The 23,248-nt window shown below is 32.7% G+C and overlaps 4 protein-coding genes across 5 annotated transcripts; 3 read left to right on the forward strand and 1 right to left on the reverse strand.

Annotated features, from left to right (window-relative positions):
* The first annotated feature begins 588 nt into the window (after window positions 1–588).
* Window positions 589–1,475, forward strand: LOC133038989 (NAC domain-containing protein 35-like). Its single transcript, XM_061117722.1, has 2 exons — window positions 589–1,011; window positions 1,101–1,475. Exons 1-2 carry the CDS (start codon window positions 589–591, stop codon window positions 1,473–1,475), a joined length of 798 nt encoding a protein of 265 aa, XP_060973705.1.
* Window positions 1,476–14,422: 12,947 nt separating this feature from the next.
* On the forward strand, window positions 14,423–15,303 carry LOC133038990 (NAC transcription factor 29-like). Its single transcript, XM_061117723.1, has 2 exons — window positions 14,423–14,839; window positions 14,929–15,303. Exons 1-2 carry the CDS (start codon window positions 14,423–14,425, stop codon window positions 15,301–15,303), a joined length of 792 nt encoding a protein of 263 aa, XP_060973706.1.
* Window positions 15,304–15,515: 212 nt separating this feature from the next.
* Window positions 15,516–19,651, reverse strand: LOC115725537 (uncharacterized). Of its 2 annotated transcripts, none has more exons than XM_061116866.1 (13): window positions 19,499–19,651; window positions 19,235–19,353; window positions 19,078–19,155; window positions 18,163–18,303; window positions 17,830–17,874; window positions 17,583–17,749; window positions 17,388–17,466; window positions 17,227–17,312; window positions 16,926–17,055; window positions 16,664–16,796; window positions 16,426–16,580; window positions 16,137–16,335; window positions 15,516–16,031 (listed from the first exon to the last, which is right to left on the reverse strand). In XM_061116866.1, exons 3-13 carry the CDS (start codon window positions 19,117–19,119, stop codon window positions 15,799–15,801), a joined length of 1,410 nt encoding a protein of 469 aa, XP_060972849.1. In that variant the 5' UTR covers window positions 19,120–19,155; window positions 19,235–19,353; window positions 19,499–19,651; the 3' UTR covers window positions 15,516–15,798. The 2 variants fall into 2 exon arrangements, with proteins under 2 accessions (XP_060972849.1, XP_060972848.1); XM_061116865.1 differs by having other exon boundaries at window positions 15,516–16,034.
* A 1,442-nt stretch (window positions 19,652–21,093) lies between these two features.
* LOC133038704 (replication protein A 32 kDa subunit B-like) lies at window positions 21,094–22,042 on the forward strand. Its single transcript, XM_061116870.1, has 3 exons — window positions 21,094–21,296; window positions 21,604–21,714; window positions 21,813–22,042. The coding sequence occupies exons 1-3, from the start codon at window positions 21,195–21,197 to the stop codon at window positions 21,921–21,923; spliced, it is 324 nt and encodes a 107-aa protein (XP_060972853.1). The 5' UTR covers window positions 21,094–21,194; the 3' UTR covers window positions 21,924–22,042.
* The last annotated feature ends 1,206 nt before the right edge of the window (window positions 22,043–23,248 follow it).

The following is a 23,248-nucleotide window of genomic DNA, read 5'->3' on the forward strand; positions in this document are numbered from 1 at the left end:
ATTAACCAAACATGAGTGGGGTGGAGTGCAACGTCGAGCTAGTTCCAACAATTGAATACAGTAATATAAGCCCATTAAAGGAGAAGAGAATGACATGACATCTTACTCTGAAAATTTAACAATTACAGATAATTGCACCATGGTTCCAAAAAGTAAAACAGCAAAATGATCCAAATGCTTATCGCACATTAAAATTATTTAATCTGTATCCCAAACAGGAATACGTATTATATATATTTAAATTTGTTGTGCCTGGGTAATGACCGAGTGTTTTTCTCTTTTCTCTTTTTTTATTGTTTTAAAAAATTAAAAAAAAAAAAGATATTTTCTATGAAAAAGATAATTATATTTAAATTTAAACCTAATATATGTTAAGGAAAAAGAAACCTATTCCTAATCAAATGAGAGTTTTTGTCCTATATATATATAACTAACTAAGACATTAAATGAAAATGAAAGTGAAGACTGAAGACAGTGAAGAGTAGTACGTGGCTAATTACTTAATTACATTACTGATATTAGCAAAGCAAGCTGGTTCTTTCTTCTACCAATCCAAATCACAACACACAACAAATTAACCAACCATCAATGGAGACTATGACTTCTGTTCCTGGGGTCATATTTTCCCCAAATGATCAAGAGCTTCTTCAATTTTATTTGACTAATAAAAATTTTAACCCTCATTTACTCCCACTTAATCACATTCAACAACTTCATTCGATTAATGACTTTCATCCAGATGAGTTAACAGCCTTATATCCGCCCATCAACGAAAATGAGTGGTACTTTTATTATCCCAATAATAATAATAATAATAATAATAATAAAAAGAGGTCGACTCGAAAAGCTAAAGGTGGAACATGGCATGGAAATGCAACAAAGAAGAAAATATTTGATGAACAAAACAACGAAATAGGTGTTAAAAGGACTTTGGATTTTAAGGATTTAAATAAAACACTTACTTATTGGAAAATGACTGAGTATCAATTGACTCAATCTAATCACCCACAGGTAACTACCTACTCCTACTTAAATCACTTTATATTATTGTTTTTGCATAATATTTAAACAAGTTATTAATTTTAATTTATCTTTTGCAGCAATGCAATTGGATGTTATGCAAGATTTATAAAATGAAATCAAAGGAATTGAAGAATAAAATCGAAAACGAGTATAAAGAGCAAAACGCAAAAAGACAGAAATTAATGGAACCAAATAATGAACAAGGATATCAGAAGGAGGCCGTGACAGAAGAAGTAGTACGAACAGAGAATGAGGTTGTCGCAGAAGAACAAGAGCCAACCCTTGATGAGCCAATCTGTCAAAATAGGATCGCTGCAGCGACGCAAGACATTGATGAGCCAAAGCCGAAACCGAAAAAGCAACCGCCAAAGAATTCCCGTTATGATGTAGTATTGAAGGGTTTTTATGACCGACCATCAATTCGAAGCAAGACAACAAGAACATTCCGCTGATAAAATTGGCAATTTATTAACAAAACAAAAGCTAACCAATCACAATGAGAACAAGAGTATAGAGAAGCAAAGGGAATGAAATTTAATGTAGTAGACGATCTTATTAATTTTTTTGTTTCTTTTAACTTTATTATTGTTATTGAAATGTAATCACTAAGAAATTAATCATTCATGCTGTTATTGTTTGTTACTTTTCATCCATGTAAATCAATAGAAAAAAGAATACAAAAATTTTCATTACAGAATAATAATGTAAATTACAATATCTCAAAGTATTATCTCTACTGTAATAATTTTTTATTTTGTAACAGAAAAGGAAATTGAAACATAAGATTATATTACTTTTGTGACTCACAAACATTGGTACAAAAACATCATCATGTAAAATCCAATAACAAAATGGATTTGCCTTAATTTTGAGCTAATCATAATTAATTTGACCAAAACTATCAGCAAAGCAACAACATTCATTGGTTGCTTCTTAATTGGAAATGATCATTCAACAATGGCAGTAGTAGAAGTAGTAGTCCTCCTTTCCAGCAAGGACTCCAAAAAAGGTGAACATAATTTAGTGAGGGGTGGAAGATCATGACTTGATCCAAAACAGAGCCATCAGCAGAAAATGCAGCAGCTGTCATTGCCTTCTTTCTGCAAATGATCAAATAAAGAGTTTAAACTATAACCAAAGACTAAACAAAGCGATAGAGCTGGACATATTTTAAAAAAATCACTTCAGTCTTCAAAACAAAGGACACAATGGCAGAATTAACAATAAAATATAGAATAAAGCAAAGAAAGAGCATACTTGTAGGAACCCACAGAGTGACACAGCCAACCAGAATTCTTAACAGTCTCACCAATATTCTTCTTAATCTCATCATGAGAAACCCATATCTGCAACATCACAAAATTAAATTGTATCATGCTAGAAGGTTCTCATTAAAAAAAACTACAATATTTCAAAACAACAATAAAAGCCTATTCATCATCATCTCCCTCAGCGGACTGAAGAGCTTCTAGTTACATTCATCCTGTGCCAGGGCATGGTAGCAATGTCCTAATTCTTTATTGATATAACTAATCCAAAAACTAAAAGCCTCTCCAATTAAGGCTACCAAAATGAGACAATGAGATGGAAAATCCTTAGTAATCAGCCTCAATTCTTTATTTTCTTTTATTTTTTCGATAAAAAATCAACCTCATTCTTCGATCAACTGCAATTTGTATATTTTGGAAAAGATTAATGGTACAAAAGTGTAATATATTATCCCCATTACTCTTTATATTAATGTACTTTGACTAATATTTACATTTGACCTGGTCAATCTTATGTTAATAATGGGCTCCAAGACTTTATTGTCATGTTACTATTTTTTTTTTTTATATATATAAAAGAATACTATTAATGTTTTCTTTAAAAAAAATTGTGTATAAAATTTAAAATAAATGCTAAGAGGCACCGGGGGTATTTTTCTATATGTATATTGTTATTGGTCTAATTAAATATCAAGTCTAATAAATTATTTATATATATTTTTGAACAATTATATTTTTTTTTTATCATTTAGTATATTACGTTGTTTGGTATATAGTACTATAGTATATGGTTTTGTTTTAACCGTATTTTAATTACATATGATTTGGTTGACTGCGTTTAGAATTTTTTTTTTTAATCTTTTATCTTTTTTTAAAAAAACCATTAATTAATAATTATCCTAAGAGTAGAAAAAATATACAAAAAATAAATTAAAAGGCAAAAAAGATATGTAGTTTGAAAATTTCTGTTAAATTTATATAAACAAAGCATCTCCAACAAATAGGTAACATAATTAAAAAAAAAATTAAAATAACCAAATATTTTACAATTAATTTTGAAATTATAGAAAATTAGTACCATAGAGAAACAATGGAAATGGAGAGAAACACAATGAACAAAACCCTAGAAAAACATTCACCGACAGAGAAAGAGATCGCGAAAATAATAAAAAAGATGAGTTTTGATCTGAGACAGTGGTTGGCCGGGAAAAATAACGTGGTTACTAATAAAAATAATAATGATGTTGAAATGGTGGCGGTGGTGAAGGGCGGTGATGATGATGAAGATAATAATGATAAGAATGAGGAAGCAAAAGAGTTAGATGTGTCATTTTTTGATGGTTCCATGTCATTTGTTGAATCGTGTTCTTCTTCGTTGTCAGTGGTTTCATCTACCAAATCATCTTTTTCACTGTCGCGCGCAAGCGGTGGCTGCCACCATGATTAAATCTGCTATACTTCGAACACTTGGGATACCTCAAGGGTTTCTTTTAGATTTGTATTATATATATAGTTAGGGTCTTTTTCTTCTTTTAGTTTTTAACCATCCTCGTAGGGTTAGGGTTAATACTACTTGTGTCTAAGGATGTAATACTATTAATTACTATGAATCTATGGTTCATAATCATAGGTTTATTTCTATATAATAAGATAAATATAGTTTAAAATAAAATATTTATATCATATTTAATTTTTTAGCTATATAATTGGTTTATTTTTTTTTTTAATATTTTAATATCATGGCCACAACCAATGAAGGGGCAGATCAAGCCATTCAACTCGAGCCAAACAAATTAATTAACAAGCCATTTTGAAATAAATCATTTAATTAAAGACTCCAACCAAACCCTAATATTTAATTTTTATACACTATAATTTTTTTATATATAATTTGACTAAAAAGGACTAAAATATTAGTGACAAAAAATCAGAATTTGTTGTAACTAAATATAATTTTAATTTGTAACTAAAATAAAATTAAAAATAATTTATATCTAAACACGTTGACTAAAAAAGTTATCATGTTTTTTAGTGATATATGATATGATTTAAATATCTTTTTAATTATTGTTTTTTTTTTTTTTTTTTGAAACAAAGCTAATTCAAAAATTAATTGATGACTCCAAAATATTCTATCAATGCACTGATGCTCGATTGGTTGAGCAAAATAAGTATATTTAAAATAAAATAAACTAATTTTGAGAAAAAGATGTTATACTCTTCAATTTCAAATGTGTTTTTGATAATAAAATATCACGAAATTTCAAATAATATCAATTAACTAATTAAATATATATTATTATAACTGATTCTATATATGTAGCTAATTAATAACATAAATTTTTTTATTTAAAAATTACTCAAAGCCATCTCTGTCAACAATACCATGGCAAAAAATTATCACTTTCATAAAAAAACTAAAAATGGAGAAAGGGCTGATTCGTTTTCAATTTTACAATCTACAAATCCAGAATTTTTGAAGAAAATTATGGCAAGGTCAAACTCAACATCATCAGATTTTGACAAAGATAATTTTAGAAAGCCTATTGCAATTCCATTTAAGTGGGAGTCTCAACCTGGAATACCGAAAATACCCTCGACGCCACCTTTTTCGAAGTATGATTATTTGGACGACGACAATGATGATGATAATGATGATGATCGAAACATGAAGGAGGAGAATGGCTTGAGTTTGAGTTTATCTTCTATTAATGATCAATCTTTTTCATTACCATTATCGCGAAACAATAATGTTGTTAACGGTAATAGTAATAGTAATAAAAACAGTAATAATAATCTATTATCGTCTTCATCTGATGTTGCTATATTGAAAACTAGTTCAAAGTATCAAACTATCCCTAGAGGATGCATTAGAGGCTTACTTTAGATATTCTTTATTTTTAGTATTAGATTAATATATAAATGTTATTTTTTTGCTATAATTGAGCACAATTCATATTTATAATATTTTAATTTTATTTGTTATTTTGAAATTTTATATTTTATATTTTTTTTTAAGCGGACAAATTTTATATTTGTTTCAATATTTTTATGGTAACATTATTTCACAATTTATTATACATGAATTTAATCAAATTTATTTTAAAAAATACGTTAATATTAAAAACTAAGGTTGGGCTTCTACTCAGATTTGCCCTTTGGTGAACTTTTGCTGTTTTACCTCAAACCATATTCCATTAAGAACTTTTGGTATGGTTCTCATTGAAAATAGTCTAAGGGCATATCTGTAGCATTATTTTTGGAATGACAAATCTGTAGCTAATCTCGGGAGATCGACGATAAAGATTTAGTTCTTTCAATCTTACTCAAATTAATAGTTGCTTTGATAGGGCTAGTAGCTAGTAGTGCGTGGGGCTTGGACTTAATACCAGGTCTCTGTTTTTTTCTTTGTTTTTTGATGCAGAGATAGTCATGAAAAATCAATTTTGGTTTAGACCATTCCTCCTCATTTGAAATCAATTCAAATTTTGTAAAATTCTTCTGTAATAATAAAAAAATAACAAGCAAGGGGACACCAAATGGTGCTAGAATTTAGTTAGATACTATATATAGACGATTAAGTAAGTAGATAACAAGGAGTTGTATGTAAATTTCATCACAATATAAAAAATCATACCTTTTTGGACTATACATCCACTTTGTACTATATCATAAGTTCACATAATTATGCATGTAAAACTTTATATAGTCAAAGGCTATTCTTCATAAACTTTATATAGTCGAGGGGAGAGGGAGGAAGAAGATTTCCATTTATGGATCTGTTTGGGGCAAAAGGAAAAAGGAAAGTCTCAGATTTAGGAAACACAAAAAACGTATAATCAATATAAAAATGTTAATAAAATGTATTTATGAAAAAAATAAAAAGTGTTTTATAAAGGTGGAAAACACAAATTAAAAGCGTAAAAACGTGAAAAAATTAGGAAACTAGCGTGTTTTACTCTTTTTTTTTTCTTTTTTAATTGTTTTAAAAAATAAAAAAATAAAAAAGATAGATATTTTTTATGAAAAAGAAACCTATTCCTAATCAAATGAGGGTTTTTGTCCTATATATATATATAACTAACTAAGACATTAAATGAAAATGAAAGTGAAGAGTGAAGAGTAGTACGTGGCTAATTACTGACATTATTCTTTCTTCTACCAATCCAAATCACAACACACAACAAATTAACCAACCATCAATGGAGACTATGACTTCTGTTCCTGGGGTCATATTTTCCCCAAATGATCAAGAGCTTCTTCAATTTTATATGTCCATTATTGCAATTGTGTACACAAGAACTCCAACAATGTTGTTACCGGTGTTTGCCTAGCTACTACATTTTGTTGAGTTAAGTGTTTTAGTTGTATTTGAGTTGTTTCACGATTGCATTGTAGTTCATCCATCATTATCAGCACTAGTTCAGCAAAAGTGCAATCTCTTGATATTAATTCTCTACTTATTTCGTAATCAACATAGTACTTATTGTCATCTCAATGACCATTGTTTTGTATCAAAATTTGCAGAGGTTCCATACATGAAACTAGCGTATCAGTTTTTCAATATTGTTAAACAACTATTTTAATACACGAGAACAACATATAAACAACTGTTCCATAACAGTGATCAATATATGACCTTAAATGTATCACTATTTTTTCAAATGTGAATTATTTGCACCAATTTATTTAGATCAACAAATTTTTGGTATGAATTTGCTTTGATCTGCTTCAAAAACACTAAATAACAACCTATTATGAAGAAAAATATTTAAAGTATTAGTACCTTATATATATATATTTTTTTTTCAGATGATTTGAAGTAGTTAAATAGTGCATAATAAATTTGAACAAAAATCAAAAACTGTAACAGTCCCAGGTAGGTGTTAGCTAATCTTCCTTCAAAAATTTCTTCCCAATCTAACACACTAATAATAATAATAATAATAATAATAATAGTTGTGATTAGCAAATAGATAAGAAATAGAAATGCAAGATATTATTAACTTGTAGCACTACAGAATATAATCAAGAATTAATTTTATAGAAAAACAGTTTAAAGAAAACTATTGTGACATTCAATGAAAGAAAACAATTAATATTAATAAAACATAAAAACAGAGACAAATGTGAACACCACTGCAATTCTAAAATAAAATAATAGTTCAAGTGTCAAGCCATGTACTTAACACTCTACTTATGTTTTTGAAAGAAGAAGCTCATAAATCTAACTAAACCAAAATTTTGACTATCGAAACTGTAGGATTTTTACTGTTTTAACCCTACACCAACAAAGCTTATAATATCAGTCTTAAGGTCAGAATTGACCTTTCCTTGTCTAAGTAAAACTTAGACCAATACGACCCCGTATTAACCCCACGACACCAATCTTGATGTCGTATGAATCCTTTGATTCAAAGACTCAATAGAAGAGTCTAGAATCCCAAACACTCAGACACTTTTCACTCACACACTCACAAACTCGAAACCCTAGCAGAGCAAGTTCTCTCTGAGAACTTGCTCGATTCCAAACCCTAGCACCCCAGAAAACCCAGAGAAAAATCACACACACTTAGATTTAGATTTAGTATAATGAAAAACAAGAGTGAGGGAGAGAAAACACCAGATTTGTTTCAGAGTTCACCCCAAAATTAGGGCTACGTCTCTGTCAAGCTCGTCTCAGAGATTAGCTTGATATCCACTATCAACAATGGTGCAGTACAATGATTTTGGAGCTTCCTGTCACAAAATCGATCAGGTAAGACTCGATTTTGTTGCTTTTACAAGTTTATTGTTTTCTCTCTTTCTGTTCTTTGAAAACTGAATCTGACTTTGTGTTCTTCTTGTGCATGTACTTCTCCTTGCTCAATAATCCTCACCACGAGAGTTTTACTCTCAGATCTGGACCAGTTCTCTCTGGATCTTGGATATGAGAGCTCGAGGCTAGGGTATAACCTTCATCTCTTCTCACTTTCTCTCTGTTCTGTATTCTGTGTTGTAGATCTAGGTTTTTCTGCTTTGATCTGTGTATTTATAATGTTGTAAAGTCGGTTGATCAAGATCTTAGGAGTTAGTTACACTTTCAGTTGTAACTAACTGCTAAGATTTGATCCACTAGAGGCGAAGCCACCCTAGGACTGTTTTTGTTTACTTGTATTTTATTTCCTTTTGCTGATGTGGATATATACTGTAAAGGAACTGGTTATAAGTGGATTTTAACCAACAATTTCCACCTGAAATCCTCTTATAACCAGTTCTGATGTTTGTTTGTTTATCTCTGAGAGTCATAGCTTGATAGGTCCTACTTTTAGTCTCCTTTGTCGATTCTTAACAAGTTCATACAATGTATGAACTTGTTAAGAGTCACAATTTTAGTTCCCATGTCTGCTGGGTTATCCTCAGTAGGCACCTTCTCTATGTCTATCTCACCTTGTGTCACTTTGTCTCTGATGAAGTGATACTTGATTTCTATGTGTTTTGTTCTGTCATGGAACATAGGGTTCTTACATAGAAATATGCAGCTCTGGCTGTCTGAGTACACAGTAGGTACTCCTTTAAGTAGATTAAGTTCTTTCATTAGCCCTTTTAGCCATATAGCTTCCTTTATAGCTTCAGTTGTGGCCACATACTCAGCTTCTGTAGTTGATAGTGCCACAACAGGTTGAAGTTGAACTTTCCAACTTACACAGTTACCTCCAATTAGAAAGAAATAGGCAGATGTAGATCTCCTATTGTCTCTGTCCCCTGCATAGTCTGAGTCACTATAGCCTTCAATTATAGTGTTAGCTTTCTGTCTATTGTAGGTTAATCCAACCTTAGTTGTCCCAAGTAGATACCTGAATACCCATTTCATGGCTAACCAGTGAACTTTTCCTGGATTAGCCATGTCTTTGCTAAGTACACTCATAGCAAATCCTAAATCAGGTCTAGTACTTACCATTAAGTACATTACAGACCCTACAGCATTAGAATAGGGTACATCCTTCATAGTTTCAATCTCCTTCTCTGTCTTAGGGCATTGTTCCTTAGAGAGAGTATACTGGCTAGTAATAGGTTGCTTAACAACCTTAGCATCTCTCATTGAGAATTTATCTATGATTTTCTCAATGTAATCTTCTTGTCTAAGCACCAGTTTTCCTTTATCTCTGTCCCTTAATATAGAAATCCCAAGGATCTTGGTAGCATTTCCAAGATCCTTCATTTCAAATTCTGTCTTAAGTAGAGCTTTAACCATATCAACCCTAGTCCTTTCTTGACTTATAATAAGCATGTCATCTACATAAAGTAGTAAGTAGATGACATCTTTTATAGAGTCTCCTTTGTAGTACAGACATGTGTCATGGTAGCTTCTGTTGAACCCATGCTTTAACATAAAAGCATCAAACTTTCTGTTCCATTGTCTAGGAGCTTGTTTGAGTCCATACAAGGACTTAACCAACCTGCAGACCATATTCTCCTTCCCTTTAATCTCAAAACCTTTAGGCTGTTCCATATAGATCTCTTCTTCTAGGTCTCCATGTAGAAAAGCTGTAGTAACATCCATTTGATCAATTTCCATGTCAAACTGATTAGCTATAGATAGCATTATCCTTATGGTCTTGTACTTGGCTACTGGTGAGAATATCTCATTGTAGTCAACTCCCTCTTTCTGTGTAAAACCTTTGGCTACTAACCTAGCCTTAAATCTTATAGGTTCACCTTCAAGTATCCCTTCTTTATGCTTGTAAACCCATTTGCAGGCTATTATTCTTTTCCCTTTAGGCCTTAGAACCATTATCCAGGTCTTGTTCTTCTTTAGAGATACCATTTCTGAATCCATGGCTTTAAACCATTTCTTTGCATTAGGCCCTGTCATAGCTTCTTCATAGGTTTGAGGTTCTGTACTTAGAGATTTCATAGCAGTCATGAAGGCATATGCTATGTCTTCATTCCAGATATTGAAACTGTACTTAGGATTAGGTTTAGGTGTCCTCTTTTCTCTGTCTCTGGTCAATTGGTAGTCATCTAGAGCTTCAGTGGGTTGAACAACTTCGCTCATCTCCCCGTTGCTCTTCTCCTTCGCTCCTTCTCTGTTGGAGCTTTCGATTGTTCCACCCGATCCCGATCGTGTTCACTTCACCGGTTCCACCTGATTTATATCAGGTTCTTCTTGGTCATCTAGCTTCCATAGAGTAGGGTCAAACTGTATAGTACCTGCATGGTTAGTGTCTACTGTACCTGCAGGATTAGTTTTAAGCAAACAAGGAAATTCATTTTCTTTGAAAATAACATCTCTGCTAATTATAGTTTTGAATCCACCTTTGTCTCTTAGCCAAATTCTGTAACCCTTAACTCCTTCAGGATAGCCTAGAAAAACCCCTTTAATAGCTCTAGGTTCTAGCTTACCAATACTTTGGTGCACAAATGCACTACAACCAAAAACTCTTAGGTTTGAAAGATCTGGTGGTTTACCAGACCACCTTTCCTCAGGTGTTTTGAATTCAATAACACTTGAGGGACATCTGTTTATTAAATAAGCAGATGTCATAACTGCTTCTCCCCAGAAACCATGGGACAAACCAGATTGTATTAGCATACATCTGGCTTTGTTCAGAATGGTTCTGTTCATTCTTTCTGCAACACCATTTTGTTGTGGTGTTAGCCTAACTGTTCTGTGTCTTTGAATACCTGTTTCTCTGCAAAACATGTCAAATTCATTGTTGCAAAATTCCAGACCATTGTCTGTCCTTAGGTTTTTAACCTTTCTGTTAGTAAGATTTTCAACAAGTGTTTTCCAATGTTTAAACCTTTGAAAAGCATCATTTTTATTTTTCAGTAAGAAAATCCACACTATTCTAGAAAAATCATCAACTATAGATAGAAAATAGGTATTACCTCCATGAGTTGGAGTCTTTTCAGGGCCCCATAAATCTGAATGTATATAATCTAATATACCTTTAGATTTATGTGTCCCTGTTTTGAACTTCAGTCTATGATGTTTTCCAAGTATGCAATGCTCACAAAATTCCACTTTGCTGATTTTGTCTTTGCCTAGTAGTTGTTGTTCATTCACAATCTGTAAACCTTTTTCTGCTAAGTGTCCAAGTCTGTTGTGCCATAGTATAGCTTTAGCATCTTCAGGACTTTGTAAAATGTTGTTCTGTCCAACAGTATTGTTGCTTCTAGCTATAGGTTCCCCAATCATGTAGTATAGGCCTTCTTTCTTAACTCCTTTGATGATAGTCATAGATCCTTTGCATATTTTCATTTGTCCATCTTTGATCTTGCTTTCTATTTTTAAATCATCAAGCACACTTAGTGAAATTAGGTTTCTAGATAAATCAGGTACAAATCTTACCCCAGTTAGTGATCTAGTGACCCCATCATGCATCTTAAATGCCACTGTTCCTGCCCCTTTAATTTCACAGCTTTGGTCATTCCCCAGAATCACTTTTCCCTTAGTTGAGTCCCTGAAATCAGTCAAAATAGATCTGTTATTAGTCATATGAAATGTACAACCTGAGTCAAGTATCCAATCATCTTTAAAAGATGATCCTGCAACATAAACTTCCCCATTTTCATAACAGTCACTAAAGTTTGCATTTTGGTGATCTGTTTTGTTCTTAGGATTTCTGGACTCTGAATTGTAATCAGTTCTTTGTCCATTAAACTTGTTCTTTCTGTTTTTATTCAAGAAATAGCAATCTTTCTTGAAATGTCCAGGTTTCCCACAGTTGTAACAACCATCTGTGTCTTGTGGCCCTTTAGAATTAGATCTACCCTTGTTCTGTCCTCTGTTTGGACCCCTGCTATGGCTTTGACTCCTCCCTTTTCCATGCCAAGACTTCTTCTGAGTAGATCTGCCTCTACTCAGATTTAGTTCACCATTAGAGCCACCATTCCTTTCTGATTTCATCTCTAAGTCCTTAGATTTTAAGGCAGAGATGACCTCATCAAGAGTGATTGAGGTCCTTCCATACTTAATTGCTGTTTTAACTTCTCTGTAAGTTTCTGGCAATGAATTAAGTATGATGATGGCTTGGTTTTCATCACTAAGAGCCTCATTCTCCCCTGAGTTTGCAAGCTCAATGTGCATCCTCAAGAACTCATCAAGATTTTGATCTAAGGACTTGGATTGGTTCATTTTGAACCCAAAAATCCTTTCCTTAAGATAAATCTTGTTTGTCAAAGATTTCTGTTGAAATTGCTCTTCTAGCTTTTTCCAGATCTTTGATGGAGTCTCTTCCTTATCTACCAATCTTATTATTGCATCTGATAGATTGAAGATTAGAATTCCAGTAGCAGTTTCTAGATATTCTTCTTGCTGTATTTTAGAAGTTCCTTCTGGCCATTCAATAGGTTCATCTAGCACCCTTAGTAGTTTCTGTTGAGCTAGAAGTGACCTAATTTTCCTTCTCCAGATCCTGTAATCCCCTGTACCATCAAATTTATCAATGTCAACTTTTATGTTACTCATTTTAATAAAATTGATAAGGAACAGATAGAGTTTTAGAATTTCTCAGTTTTGTAATTCTGAAATTTGAGTTTTGAATCTGAGTCTTGATCTTCTTGCTGTTTGAGTGTTGTTCTTTTTGTCAATCTTTCTTTCAAGATTTTCTTGCAAATTCCTTCCTGATATTTTTCTTGATTCTTTGTTGATCTTCCTTAGCCAAACCAGGCTCTGATACCACTGTAGGATTTTTACTGTTTTAACCCTACACCAACAAAGCTTATAATATCAGTCTTAAGGTCAGAATTGACCTTTCCTTGTCTAAGTAAAACTTAGACCAATACGACCCCGTATTAACCCCACGACACCAATCTTGATGTCGTATGAATCCTTTGATTCAAAGACTCAATAGAAGAGTCTAGAATCCCAAACACTCAGACACTTTTCACTCACACACTCACAAACTCGAAACCCTAGCAGAGCAAGTTCTCTCTGAGAACTTGCTCGATTCCAAACCCTAGCACCCCAGAAAACCCAGAGAAAAATCACACACACTTAGATTTAGATTTAGTATAATGAAAAACAAGAGTGAGGGAGAGAAAACACCAGATTTGTTTCAGAGTTCACCCCAAAATTAGGGCTACGTCTCTGTCAAGCTCGTCTCAGAGATTAGCTTGATATCCACTATCAACAATGGTGCAGTACAATGATTTTGGAGCTTCCTGTCACAAAATCGATCAGGTAAGACTCGATTTTGTTGCTTTTACAAGTTTATTGTTTTCTCTCTTTCTGTTCTTTGAAAACTGAATCTGACTTTGTGTTCTTCTTGTGCATGTACTTCTCCTTGCTCAATAATCCTCACCACGAGAGTTTTACTCTCAGATCTGGACCAGTTCTCTCTGGAACTTGGATATGAGAGCTCGAGGCTAGGGTATAACCTTCATCTCTTCTCACTTTCTCTCTGTTCTGTATTCTGTGTGTAGATCTAGGTTTTTCTGCTTTGATCTGTGTATTTATAATGTTGTAAAGTCGGTTGATCAAGATCTTAGAGGTTAGTTACACTTTCAGTTGTAACTAACTGCTAAGATTTGATCCACTAGAGGCGAAGCCACCCTAGGACTGTTTTTGTTTACTTGTATTTTATTTCCTTTTGCTGATGTGGATATATACTGTAAAGGAACTGGTTATAAGTGGATTTTAACCAACAGAAACCCGCCATTTGTTCCTTTAAGAAGTTCATTGATACCAATGTCAAATCTACATATAAATAAATAGAGCAGAAAAGAGTTAAAAAACAAAACAACTCCACCCACCATACGAGATTTGGTCAACTTAAATGGGTCTGTAAATGGGTCAGCTCAGACTGAATACAAACCAAAAGATATTTGTTGTGCCTGCCTGGGTAATTACTCTTTTTTCTTTTTTACTTGTTTTAGATATTTTCTATGAAAAAGATAATTATATTTAAATTTAAACTTAATATATCTTAACCAAAAAGAAACCTATTCCTAATCGAATGAGGGTTTTTGTCCTATATATATATATATAACTAACTAAGACATTAAATGAAAATGAAAGTGAAGACTGAAGAGTAGTACGTGGCTAATTGCTTAATTAATTACTGATATTAATTGGAAGAAGCAAGCTGGTTCTTTCTGCTACCAATCCAAATCACAACACACAACAAATTAACCAACCATCAATGGAGACTATGACTTCTGTTCCTGGGGTCATATTTTCCCCAAATGATCAAGAGCTTCTTCAATTTTATTTGACTAATAAGAATTTGAACCCTCATTTACTCCCACTTAATCACATTCAACAACTTCATTCGATTAATGACTTTCATCCAGATGAGTTAACAGCCTTATATCCGCCCATCAACCAAAATGAGTGGTACTTTTATTATCCCAATAATAGTAATAATAATAATAAAAAGAGGTCGACTCGAAAAGCTAAAGGTGGAACATGGCATGGAAATGCAACAAAGAAGAAAATATTTGATGAACAAAACAACGAAATAGGTGTTAAAAGGACTTTGGATTTTAAAGACCTAAATAAAACACTTACTTATTGGAAAATGACTGAGTATCAATTGACTCAATCTAATCACCCACAGGTAACTACCTACTCCTACTTAAATCACTCTATATTATTGTTTTTGCATAATATTTAAACAAGTTATTAATTTTAATTTATCTTTTGCAGCAATGCAATTGGATGTTATGCAAGATTTATAAAATGAAATCAAAGGAATTGAAGAATAAAATCGAAAACGAGTATAAAGAGCAAAACGCAAAAAGACAGAAATTAATGGAACCAAATAATGAACAAGGATATCAAAAGGAGGCCGTGACAGAAGAAGCAGTACGAACAGAGAATGAGGTTGTCGCAGAAGAACAAGAGCCAACCCTTAATGAGCCAATCTGTCAAAATAGGATCGTTGCAGCGACGCAAGACATTGATGAGCCAAAGCCGAAATCGAAAAAGCAACCGCCAAAGAATTCTCGTTATGATGTAGTATTGAAGGGTTTTTATGACCGACCATCAATTCGAAGCAAGACAACAAGAACATTCCGCTGATAAAATTGGCAATTTATTAACAAAACAAAAGCTAACCAATCGCAATGAGAACAAGATTATAGAGAAGCAAAGGGAATGAAATTTAATGTAGTAGACGATCCTATTAATTTTGTTTGTTGCTTTTAATTTTATTATTGTTATTGAAATGTAATCACTAAGAAATTAATCATTCATGCTGTTATTGTTTGTTACTTTTCATCCATGTAAATCAATAGAAAAAAGAATACAAAAATTTTCATTACAGAATAATAATGTAAATTACAATATCTCAAAGTATTATCTCTACTGTAATAATTTTTTGTTTTGTAACAGAAAAGGAAATTGAAACATAAGATTATATTACTTTTGTGACTCACAAACATTGGTACAAAAACATCATCATGTAAAATCCAATAACAAAATGGATTTGCCTTAATTTTGAGCTATCATAATTAATTTGACCAAAATTATCAGCAAAGCAACAACATTCATTGGTTGCTTCTTAATTGGAAATGATCATTCAACAATGGCAGTAGTAGAAGTAGTAGTCCTCCTTTCCAGCAAGGACTCCAAAAAAGGTGAACATAATTTAGTGAGGGGTGGAAGATCATGACTTGATCCACTGAATATACTCTCCCACGGTCTCTCCGAGGGTCTCGAAGGAGCTGTTGCTTCCCACAACTCATCATCCTTGCTCTTCAACTCAAACTCGGGTAGCTCACCATACACAGATGCATATCCAAGTTGTTCTACTTTATACCAAAAATCATTAAATTAGTTAAAAATCATTAAATCTTATAGTAAAAACATGTTTTATAAAACAGAGTAGAAAGAAGCAAGGAATTAATGTCCACCTGTTTCCTCAATGGTAGCAAGGTTTTGTTGTCCAGTTAGGCTAAGTTCATGTGTTTCGCTACTCTGCGGGTCAAATACAACAAATTCGTGATCACCATCTACATACACAAGCAACTCTTGAGATGATGGCTTGCCTGCTTTGAATATATTTTTAGTTTGATTATTTGCTTGAATAAAACCAAGTCCTCCCCCCTTGGCCTGCAATTTATTATATCAAAACTTGTGTTACCAATCTTCACCAACACAATTATAATCAAAACTGAGATAAGAAGACAATAATAATAGTACCTTCCTTACAGACCAAGTAGCCACAGGAAGTGGATCTGTGACATTGAATAATAAGATTACCCCATCTCTTCCTTTAAGTACTGTTGTCTCATTATTACACGATTTACTAACAACAAGAACTGCAAACATTGATGCATCAACAGCACAAGCTACATCTACAGAAAAAAAAAACCAAAAACAACAATATTAATTACCACACACACAATACATATTATCATTGGAGAGCTTGTGTCCGTACCTTCTACTTGAAGCTTGTATGACCAGGATACAGAGAGTTTCGACATACTACATACTGACAGCTGTGGTTGTGAACCTTCGGACACACTCACAAGATAGTCTGATTTTCCAGCAAACGATAGAGACCTAATTGGCTGCAAATACAGATACAAATACACACAACAATATAAACATGTGGTGGTTGGAAATTTTGCAAGCATGCCCCAAATTTCAGACCTTCCAACAAACAATCAAATGGCAAAGAGAGCGAAATGAAAATTTACCTTCTGAATTTCTCCGAGTACAGCAACAAGGACATTGTGTTCAGGGTCCCATAATGTGATAACAGTTTCTGCTGCAACCGCCAAAACAGAGCCATCAGCAGAAAATGCAGCAGCTGTCATTGGCTTCTTTCTGCAAATGACCATATAAAGAGTTTAAACTAAAACCTAGGACCAGAAAAAGGCATTACTACAAACAAAGTGATGGAACTGGACAAATTTTTCAATAATTACTTCAGTCTACAGCACAAAGGACAGAAGGGAAGAATTCACTATCTATAAATAAAGCAAAGAAAGAGCATACTTGTAGGAACCCACAGAGTGGCACATCCAACCAGAATTCTTAACTGTCTCACCATTCTTCTTAATCTCATCATGAGAAACCCATATCTGCAACATCACAAAATTAAATTGTATCATGCTAGAAGGTTCTCATTAAAAAAAATGCAACATTTCAAAACATACCTTGAAGTCGCCACCATTTGATGTGCTAACAGCCATTCGGCGACTAGGATGGAAAGCAACTGAAGAGACACCAGCATCCCTGTAAAACAAGATGTGCATATATTTTACATATAAATAAGAAATTAAACATTTACAATGAAATAAACTTTTCATATGCAATATAATCAGAATCATAAAGTTGAGCCAGGTACGAACCTGTGAGGTTCATAAACGATTGTGGACAAGCTAAAATTTTTATTCAATGTATCAGATTCCCAAAACTTAAGACAAACAAGACTCCCGATTCCATCTTCAGGAAGCTTAACATCAGAAGTACACACTGTAGAACCATCTTTGGAAATAGCCACTCGAGTTACTCCCATCTGCAACCCCAACAAAAAGTTAATCAAACAAACGATAATATGACTAGCTAGAAAAGCAATTAAGCAAATCAACAACTTACAGTCACTTCATCTACAGGTTGATGATTTCTCTCACAGACTTGAATCTGAAATAAATCAAAACTGACAATAAGTCTTATGCATTGCCTGTGACCGACAATCAATCATATGTAAGGCACCTAAATTTCCTGGATATAATAAAGCACCAAATTCTATTATTCATAAACAGTAATGCTTTTGTTCTTTTTTAATAAAAATAAATAAAGGCTAAGAAACAAATTGGGGTTATGCATGAGGCACCCTAACCATTACAAACCAAGAAAAATGAAGATCCTTCATTAGGGATAATTGACATTTATTAATTGAAATATCACAAAAAAATAGATTGGGCTCACCTCAGAAACTTCACGGTCTTCAAGCAAGCTGTACAATTGAACGCAATAGTTCTCTGCTCTTAATGCAACCAATCCAGCAGAGTAATCAAATGCAAAATTGCTACATAAACTCTCATTTATCTCGGGATGTGAGACGGGAAGCTGGAAAACACAAAAGACAACTCCTAAGCTTAATATCATACTTAGTTCTCAACAATAAATTCAGTAAAAAAAAATGTAAAATGAAAGGGAAAAGCGTGTGCACTTAGTGAGAAGAAACAATCGTTTAGAAAAAATATTAAGTTCAGCTATGCATTTCTGATATAGAAGGCACCATATATCTTTCGATAATATATTTTTATATGAATATATATTTTAATATTGGAACTCTCCATTTCAAAAAAAAACAAATTGAAACAAAGGCTATTCAAATGTTGTCATATCATTGGCAGATCAAGAACTCTTCCAACAATAAAATCCTATTCATCATCATCTCCTTCAGCGGACTGAAGAGCTTCTAGTTACATTCATCCTGTGCCAGGGCATGGTAGCAATGTCCTAATTCTTTATTGATATAACTAATCCAAAACTAAAAGCCTGTCCAATTAAGGCTACCGAAATGAGACAATGAGATGGAAAATCCTTAGTAATCAGCCTCAATTCTTTATTTTCTTTTAGTTTTTCGATAAAAAATCAGCCTCATTCTTCGATCAACTGCAATTTGTATACCTGGGTGTTGTGGTCTAACAAGAAATTGGAAATACCAATAAGTTTCTAGAAGTTACTGTTTATGTGCCTTTAACAACTCAATACATGAATTATCCTTCTAAACACTAGGAACACTACATTAAACTTGAAGTAAATCAATTGGAATAATACAAAGGTCAATCACAATTTGACATGTTCAAGGAATTCAAATGGATAATAGAAACCAACCTTGATCCCTGATATAGACTTCAAGATTTCCATTGAAGGCATTTTCAATATATGAACGTGATTATCTGCACAAGATATCTACAAAACCTTATTTTAGTATTGTGCGCCCTTACACATAGCACAATTTTATATTTCAATTTACTTGAAATTTCCTTACAGAGGAAAGTGTGGGATCTGGAGAATCTGTGAAATACAGAAGCGGAGATCCAATCCTTGGTAAAAATTTCTTTTTCCCTGTTTCTAGCTGCCAGACAACAAGTACACCTTCCCTACCACCTAGATAATAAAAGTGTATCAGAAACAAGGTATATACAGCCACGTAAAAATAATAACCCATAAAAGAAACTGATTTTTGAATATAAATAGTAAGATAATTGTCACATACTATTGCTCAGCAGTCATTATAGTAAGATTTGTGCACCTGAATATAAATAGGATCCATCAGACGAGAACGACAGGACATTAACTTGAGAAGGGTGCCAATGCGTGGAGCAACAATATCAGAATGTGCTCGTAGAGCCAACCCTTGCTGCCAATGAGAAGGAGACTATTACAGCGTGGCAAGAGATTGATGAGCTAAAGCCAAAACCCCAAAAGGTGCCGCCAAAGAATTCCCGTTATGATGTAGTATTAAAGGGTTTTCGTTTTCGTGACCAACCATCAATTCGGAACAAAACAACAAGAACATCCCGCTGATGAAATTGACAATTTATTAGCAAAACAAAAGCTAGCCAATCACAATGAGAACAAGATTATAGAGAAGCAAAGGGGATGAAATTTATTGTAGTAGACGATCTTATTAATTTGTTTGTTTCTTTTAACTGTATTATTGTTATTGAACTGTTAAGTGTAATCAGTAAGAAATTAATCATGCATGTTGTTATTGTGTTTGTTATTATTCATCCATGTAAATCATTCATGCTATTATTTAATTAAATAAAGATTTATTTTTTATTTATATATCAAATAATTTTAACGTTAAATGAAGTAGCAAAAAACGATCAAGTCAATCATCCGCTTTTTACTGTCATGATCCAAGTCATCCACGATTATATTACTGTTTTCTTATCGTTTAACCTTGGATCGACTTCTCTATATAAGTCGTATCAGAACAACAAAAAATACATCCTTTTCAACATCAAAAAAAAAAATTCTTTCTTCCTTATGATTTTTCTCAGAGCAAAACATATCATATACAAAGCCTGTTTTATCTTGGAGACGTCGTGGTTGTTAGACTGTCGTGCGCACAAAAATTTGTTCGATATATTGAGTTAACTTTCTCTTATGGAAGTCCAAGTAGTTCCCACAATTATTGGACATAATTTGGATGAAATCCTGTCTACCTACAATGGAAGAAACGTGATTAGCTCCTTCTTTCTTGGCTCTGATTGTCCATGATTAAAGTCGTTGTTGCTTCGGTTGCCAATTATTATACCTCATTTGCAGTATGGAGAGCTCTTGAATAGAAATTCTCAAGTTAATCCCTCGCACGATTACTCCAACTCAAAGGCCAAATTTCTCATGTTTAGAAAAGTAATCTATCTATTATTGATTATGTTGACAAAATACAGTCTCTTACAAATGCTTTTGCGATTGATGGCTCTTCTCCAAGTAATTAAGACATTGTACTTCAATTTTTAAATGGTCTTGAACCTGATTTTGATATGATGATCTTTGGCATCACCTCTCGAAGTGACTCCTTGCCTCTTGAAAAGGTTCAAGCTTTGCTTATGTTTCATAAATGTCGCTTGGAGCATCACAACAATATGATTGATCTATCATTGAAAATGAAAGCTAATCTTGTATTAGGTACACTTAGCTCGGGATACAATTTAGTACATGTCAAATTTGAGGGTACAATTTTGTATATTTTAAAATTTAAAAATATAATTTAGTACATATCAATCATCATGTGAGTAGAATTGAATAAAATTTATTAAAAATCTTTAAATTTAACAATCTCAATATATCAAAAAATACAATTTTATAGATGTGAAAGTTGTGTTTAAGAATCCTAATTAGCCCTCATTTAAAGGTTTTGTTTGTTCCTTGCTCGATAAGCCGAAACCGAAGCTTTCCCCATTTTGTCGTGGTTGAGGGTTTATACGTAGCTAGCTATGTACGGCAGCCAATTCGATGGTAACGCCGCCTTCTCCGGCGGCGGATTCATGCCTTCTCAGTCCGTTCAAAATCCCGACTCTTCATTCTCTCCCGCCAAGGTGACCTTTTCCTCTATCTCTCTCTAACTCTCACTTAGTCTCTGTTTCGTTCTATATAGGATGGTGTGTTGTTGTTGCTTTACATTTGTAAAGAATTTCTACTATTTCAACTCTTTTCTCAACTGCACTCGTACAGGTTTAGGGCTTTGTATGCTGTAGTGTGTTTGGTTGCTGTAAAAATCAAGAAATTGATAGCTAGTTATATATTGGAGCAATTTTGTTGAACTGAAATTAGAAGAAATTGAATGTGGGTGGAGATGCTGCTGCCTAAATTCATAGTTTGATAAGCTTTTGAATTCTGTTGCAGAATCGTGATGTTCAAGCTTTGCTTCCCGTGACAGTGAAGCAGATAAGCACTGCATTTGTTCCAGGAAGTGAAAAATCAGAATTTGTTATTGATGGTGTGGATGTCAACAACGTGGGTTCATTCCCTGATTTTCATTTTTCAATTTTTGTTATAATAAAGTTTTATTTTTAGGGTGTTTTTATCTTGGATATTGATTTCTTTTTAATTAGGTCAAGCTAGTGGGAATTGTGAGTAGCAAGGTTGGAAGGATTACTGATGTCACTTTTGTGCTTGATGATGGGACTGGACGTATTGATTGTAACAAGGAGGAGAATGGCTAGTTTGAGTTTATCTTCTATTAATGATCAATCTTTTTTATTACCATTATCGCGAAACAATAATGTTGTTAACGGTAACAGTAATAGTAATAAAAACAGTAATAATAATCTATTATCCTCTTCATCTGATGTTGCTATATTGAAAACTAGTTCAAAGTATCAAACTATCCCTAGGGGATGCATTAGAGGCTTACTTTAGATATTCTTTATTTTTTCTATTAGATTAATATATAAATGTTATTTTTTAATTTTGAGCACAATTCAATCATATCGTTAATAGAATAAATTTATTAGTGCTTGCAAAGTTAATGTTCATATTTATAATATTTTAATTTTATTTTTATTTTGAAATTTTATATTTTATATTTGTTTAAGCGGACAAATTTTATATTTATTTCAATATTTTTATAGTAACATTATTTCACAATTTATTATACATCAATTTAAACTAAATTATTAAAACTATAATAAAATTGATAATTATATAAAAATATTAATCTTCCTTCAAAAATTTCTTCCCAATCTAACACACTAATAATAATAATAATAGTTGTCATTAGCAAATAGATAACAAAATACAAATGCAAGATATTATTATTAGCAGCTCTTGTTTGATAAAATCAGACTTTAAGAAGCAATCTATAATCAAGAATTAATTTTATAGAAAAAAAGTTTAAAGAAAACTATTGTGACATTCAATGAAAGAAAACAATCATCAATATTAATAAAACATAAAAACAGAGACAAATGTGATAACTTTACTGTCAGCTATTGCAGATTATTAATTTTTATTTCAGTCTGTACAAATGAATTGATATAGCAAAAATGAGTAGAATATTGTTGCTTTTCCTTACTATACTATTCATTGAAACAATAACAGTATCAATACGATATGAACCATGTTCTTCAATATTTACATTAACCTCGCCACTTCGAGCTTTCCATCTATAACCACACACTAATCAAATTTAGCAAAAAAAAAAAATGAAAAACAGAGCATAATATAAAGAAAGGTTTTGTGTCTCTGTATATATATAGGAAATTAACCAAACATGAGTGGGGTGGAGTGCAACGTCGAGCTAGTTCGAACAATTGAATACAGTAATATAAGCCCATTAAAGGAGAAGAGAATGACATCTTACTCTGAAAATTTAACAATTACAGATAATTGGACCATGGTTCCAAAAAGTAAAACAGCAAAATGATCCAATGCTTATCCCAAACAGGAATACGTATTAGATAACTCCGATATAGAATCTACGCACGCTCACCGCGGATACGGGGAGCCAATTGAATGTCCTTGGGCATGATCGTCACTCTCTTGGCAT

The sequence above is a fragment of the Cannabis sativa genome, chromosome 6 (genome assembly GCF_029168945.1).
Source record: "Cannabis sativa cultivar Pink pepper isolate KNU-18-1 chromosome 6, ASM2916894v1, whole genome shotgun sequence".
NCBI classification, from domain to species: domain Eukaryota; kingdom Viridiplantae; phylum Streptophyta; class Magnoliopsida; order Rosales; family Cannabaceae; genus Cannabis; species Cannabis sativa.

Bases quoted from the DNA above. Each gene is read 5' to 3' on its own strand.
- LOC133038704 (XM_061116870.1), top strand. From the start codon at position 21,195: ATGTACGGCAGCCAATTCGATGGTAACGCCGCCTTCTCCGGCGGCGGA. The intron at 21,297-21,603 runs GTGACCTTTTCC...ATTCTGTTGCAG, and splicing joins CTTCATTCTCTCCCGCCAAG to AATCGTGATGTTCAAGCTTT. The intron at 21,715-21,812 runs GTGGGTTCATTC...CTTTTTAATTAG, and splicing joins ATGGTGTGGATGTCAACAAC to GTCAAGCTAGTGGGAATTGT.
- LOC115725537 (XM_061116865.1), bottom strand. From the start codon at position 19,119: ATGCCTTCAATGGAAATCTTGAAGTCTATATCAGGGATCAAG. The intron at 18,304-19,077 runs GTTGGTTTCTAT...TGTGTTTTCCAG, and splicing joins AGTCTATATCAGGGATCAAG to CTTCCCGTCTCACATCCCGA. The intron at 16,581-16,663 runs GTACGGACACAA...TTTTTTCTGTAG, and splicing joins ATACAAGCTTCAAGTAGAAG to ATGTAGCTTGTGCTGTTGAT.
- LOC133038990 (XM_061117723.1), top strand. From the start codon at position 14,423: ATGGAGACTATGACTTCTGTTCCTGGGGTCATATTTTCCCCAAATGAT. The intron at 14,840-14,928 runs GTAACTACCTAC...TATCTTTTGCAG, and splicing joins CTCAATCTAATCACCCACAG to CAATGCAATTGGATGTTATG.
- LOC133038989 (XM_061117722.1), top strand. From the start codon at position 589: ATGGAGACTATGACTTCTGTTCCTGGGGTCATATTTTCCCCAAATGAT. The intron at 1,012-1,100 runs GTAACTACCTAC...TATCTTTTGCAG, and splicing joins CTCAATCTAATCACCCACAG to CAATGCAATTGGATGTTATG.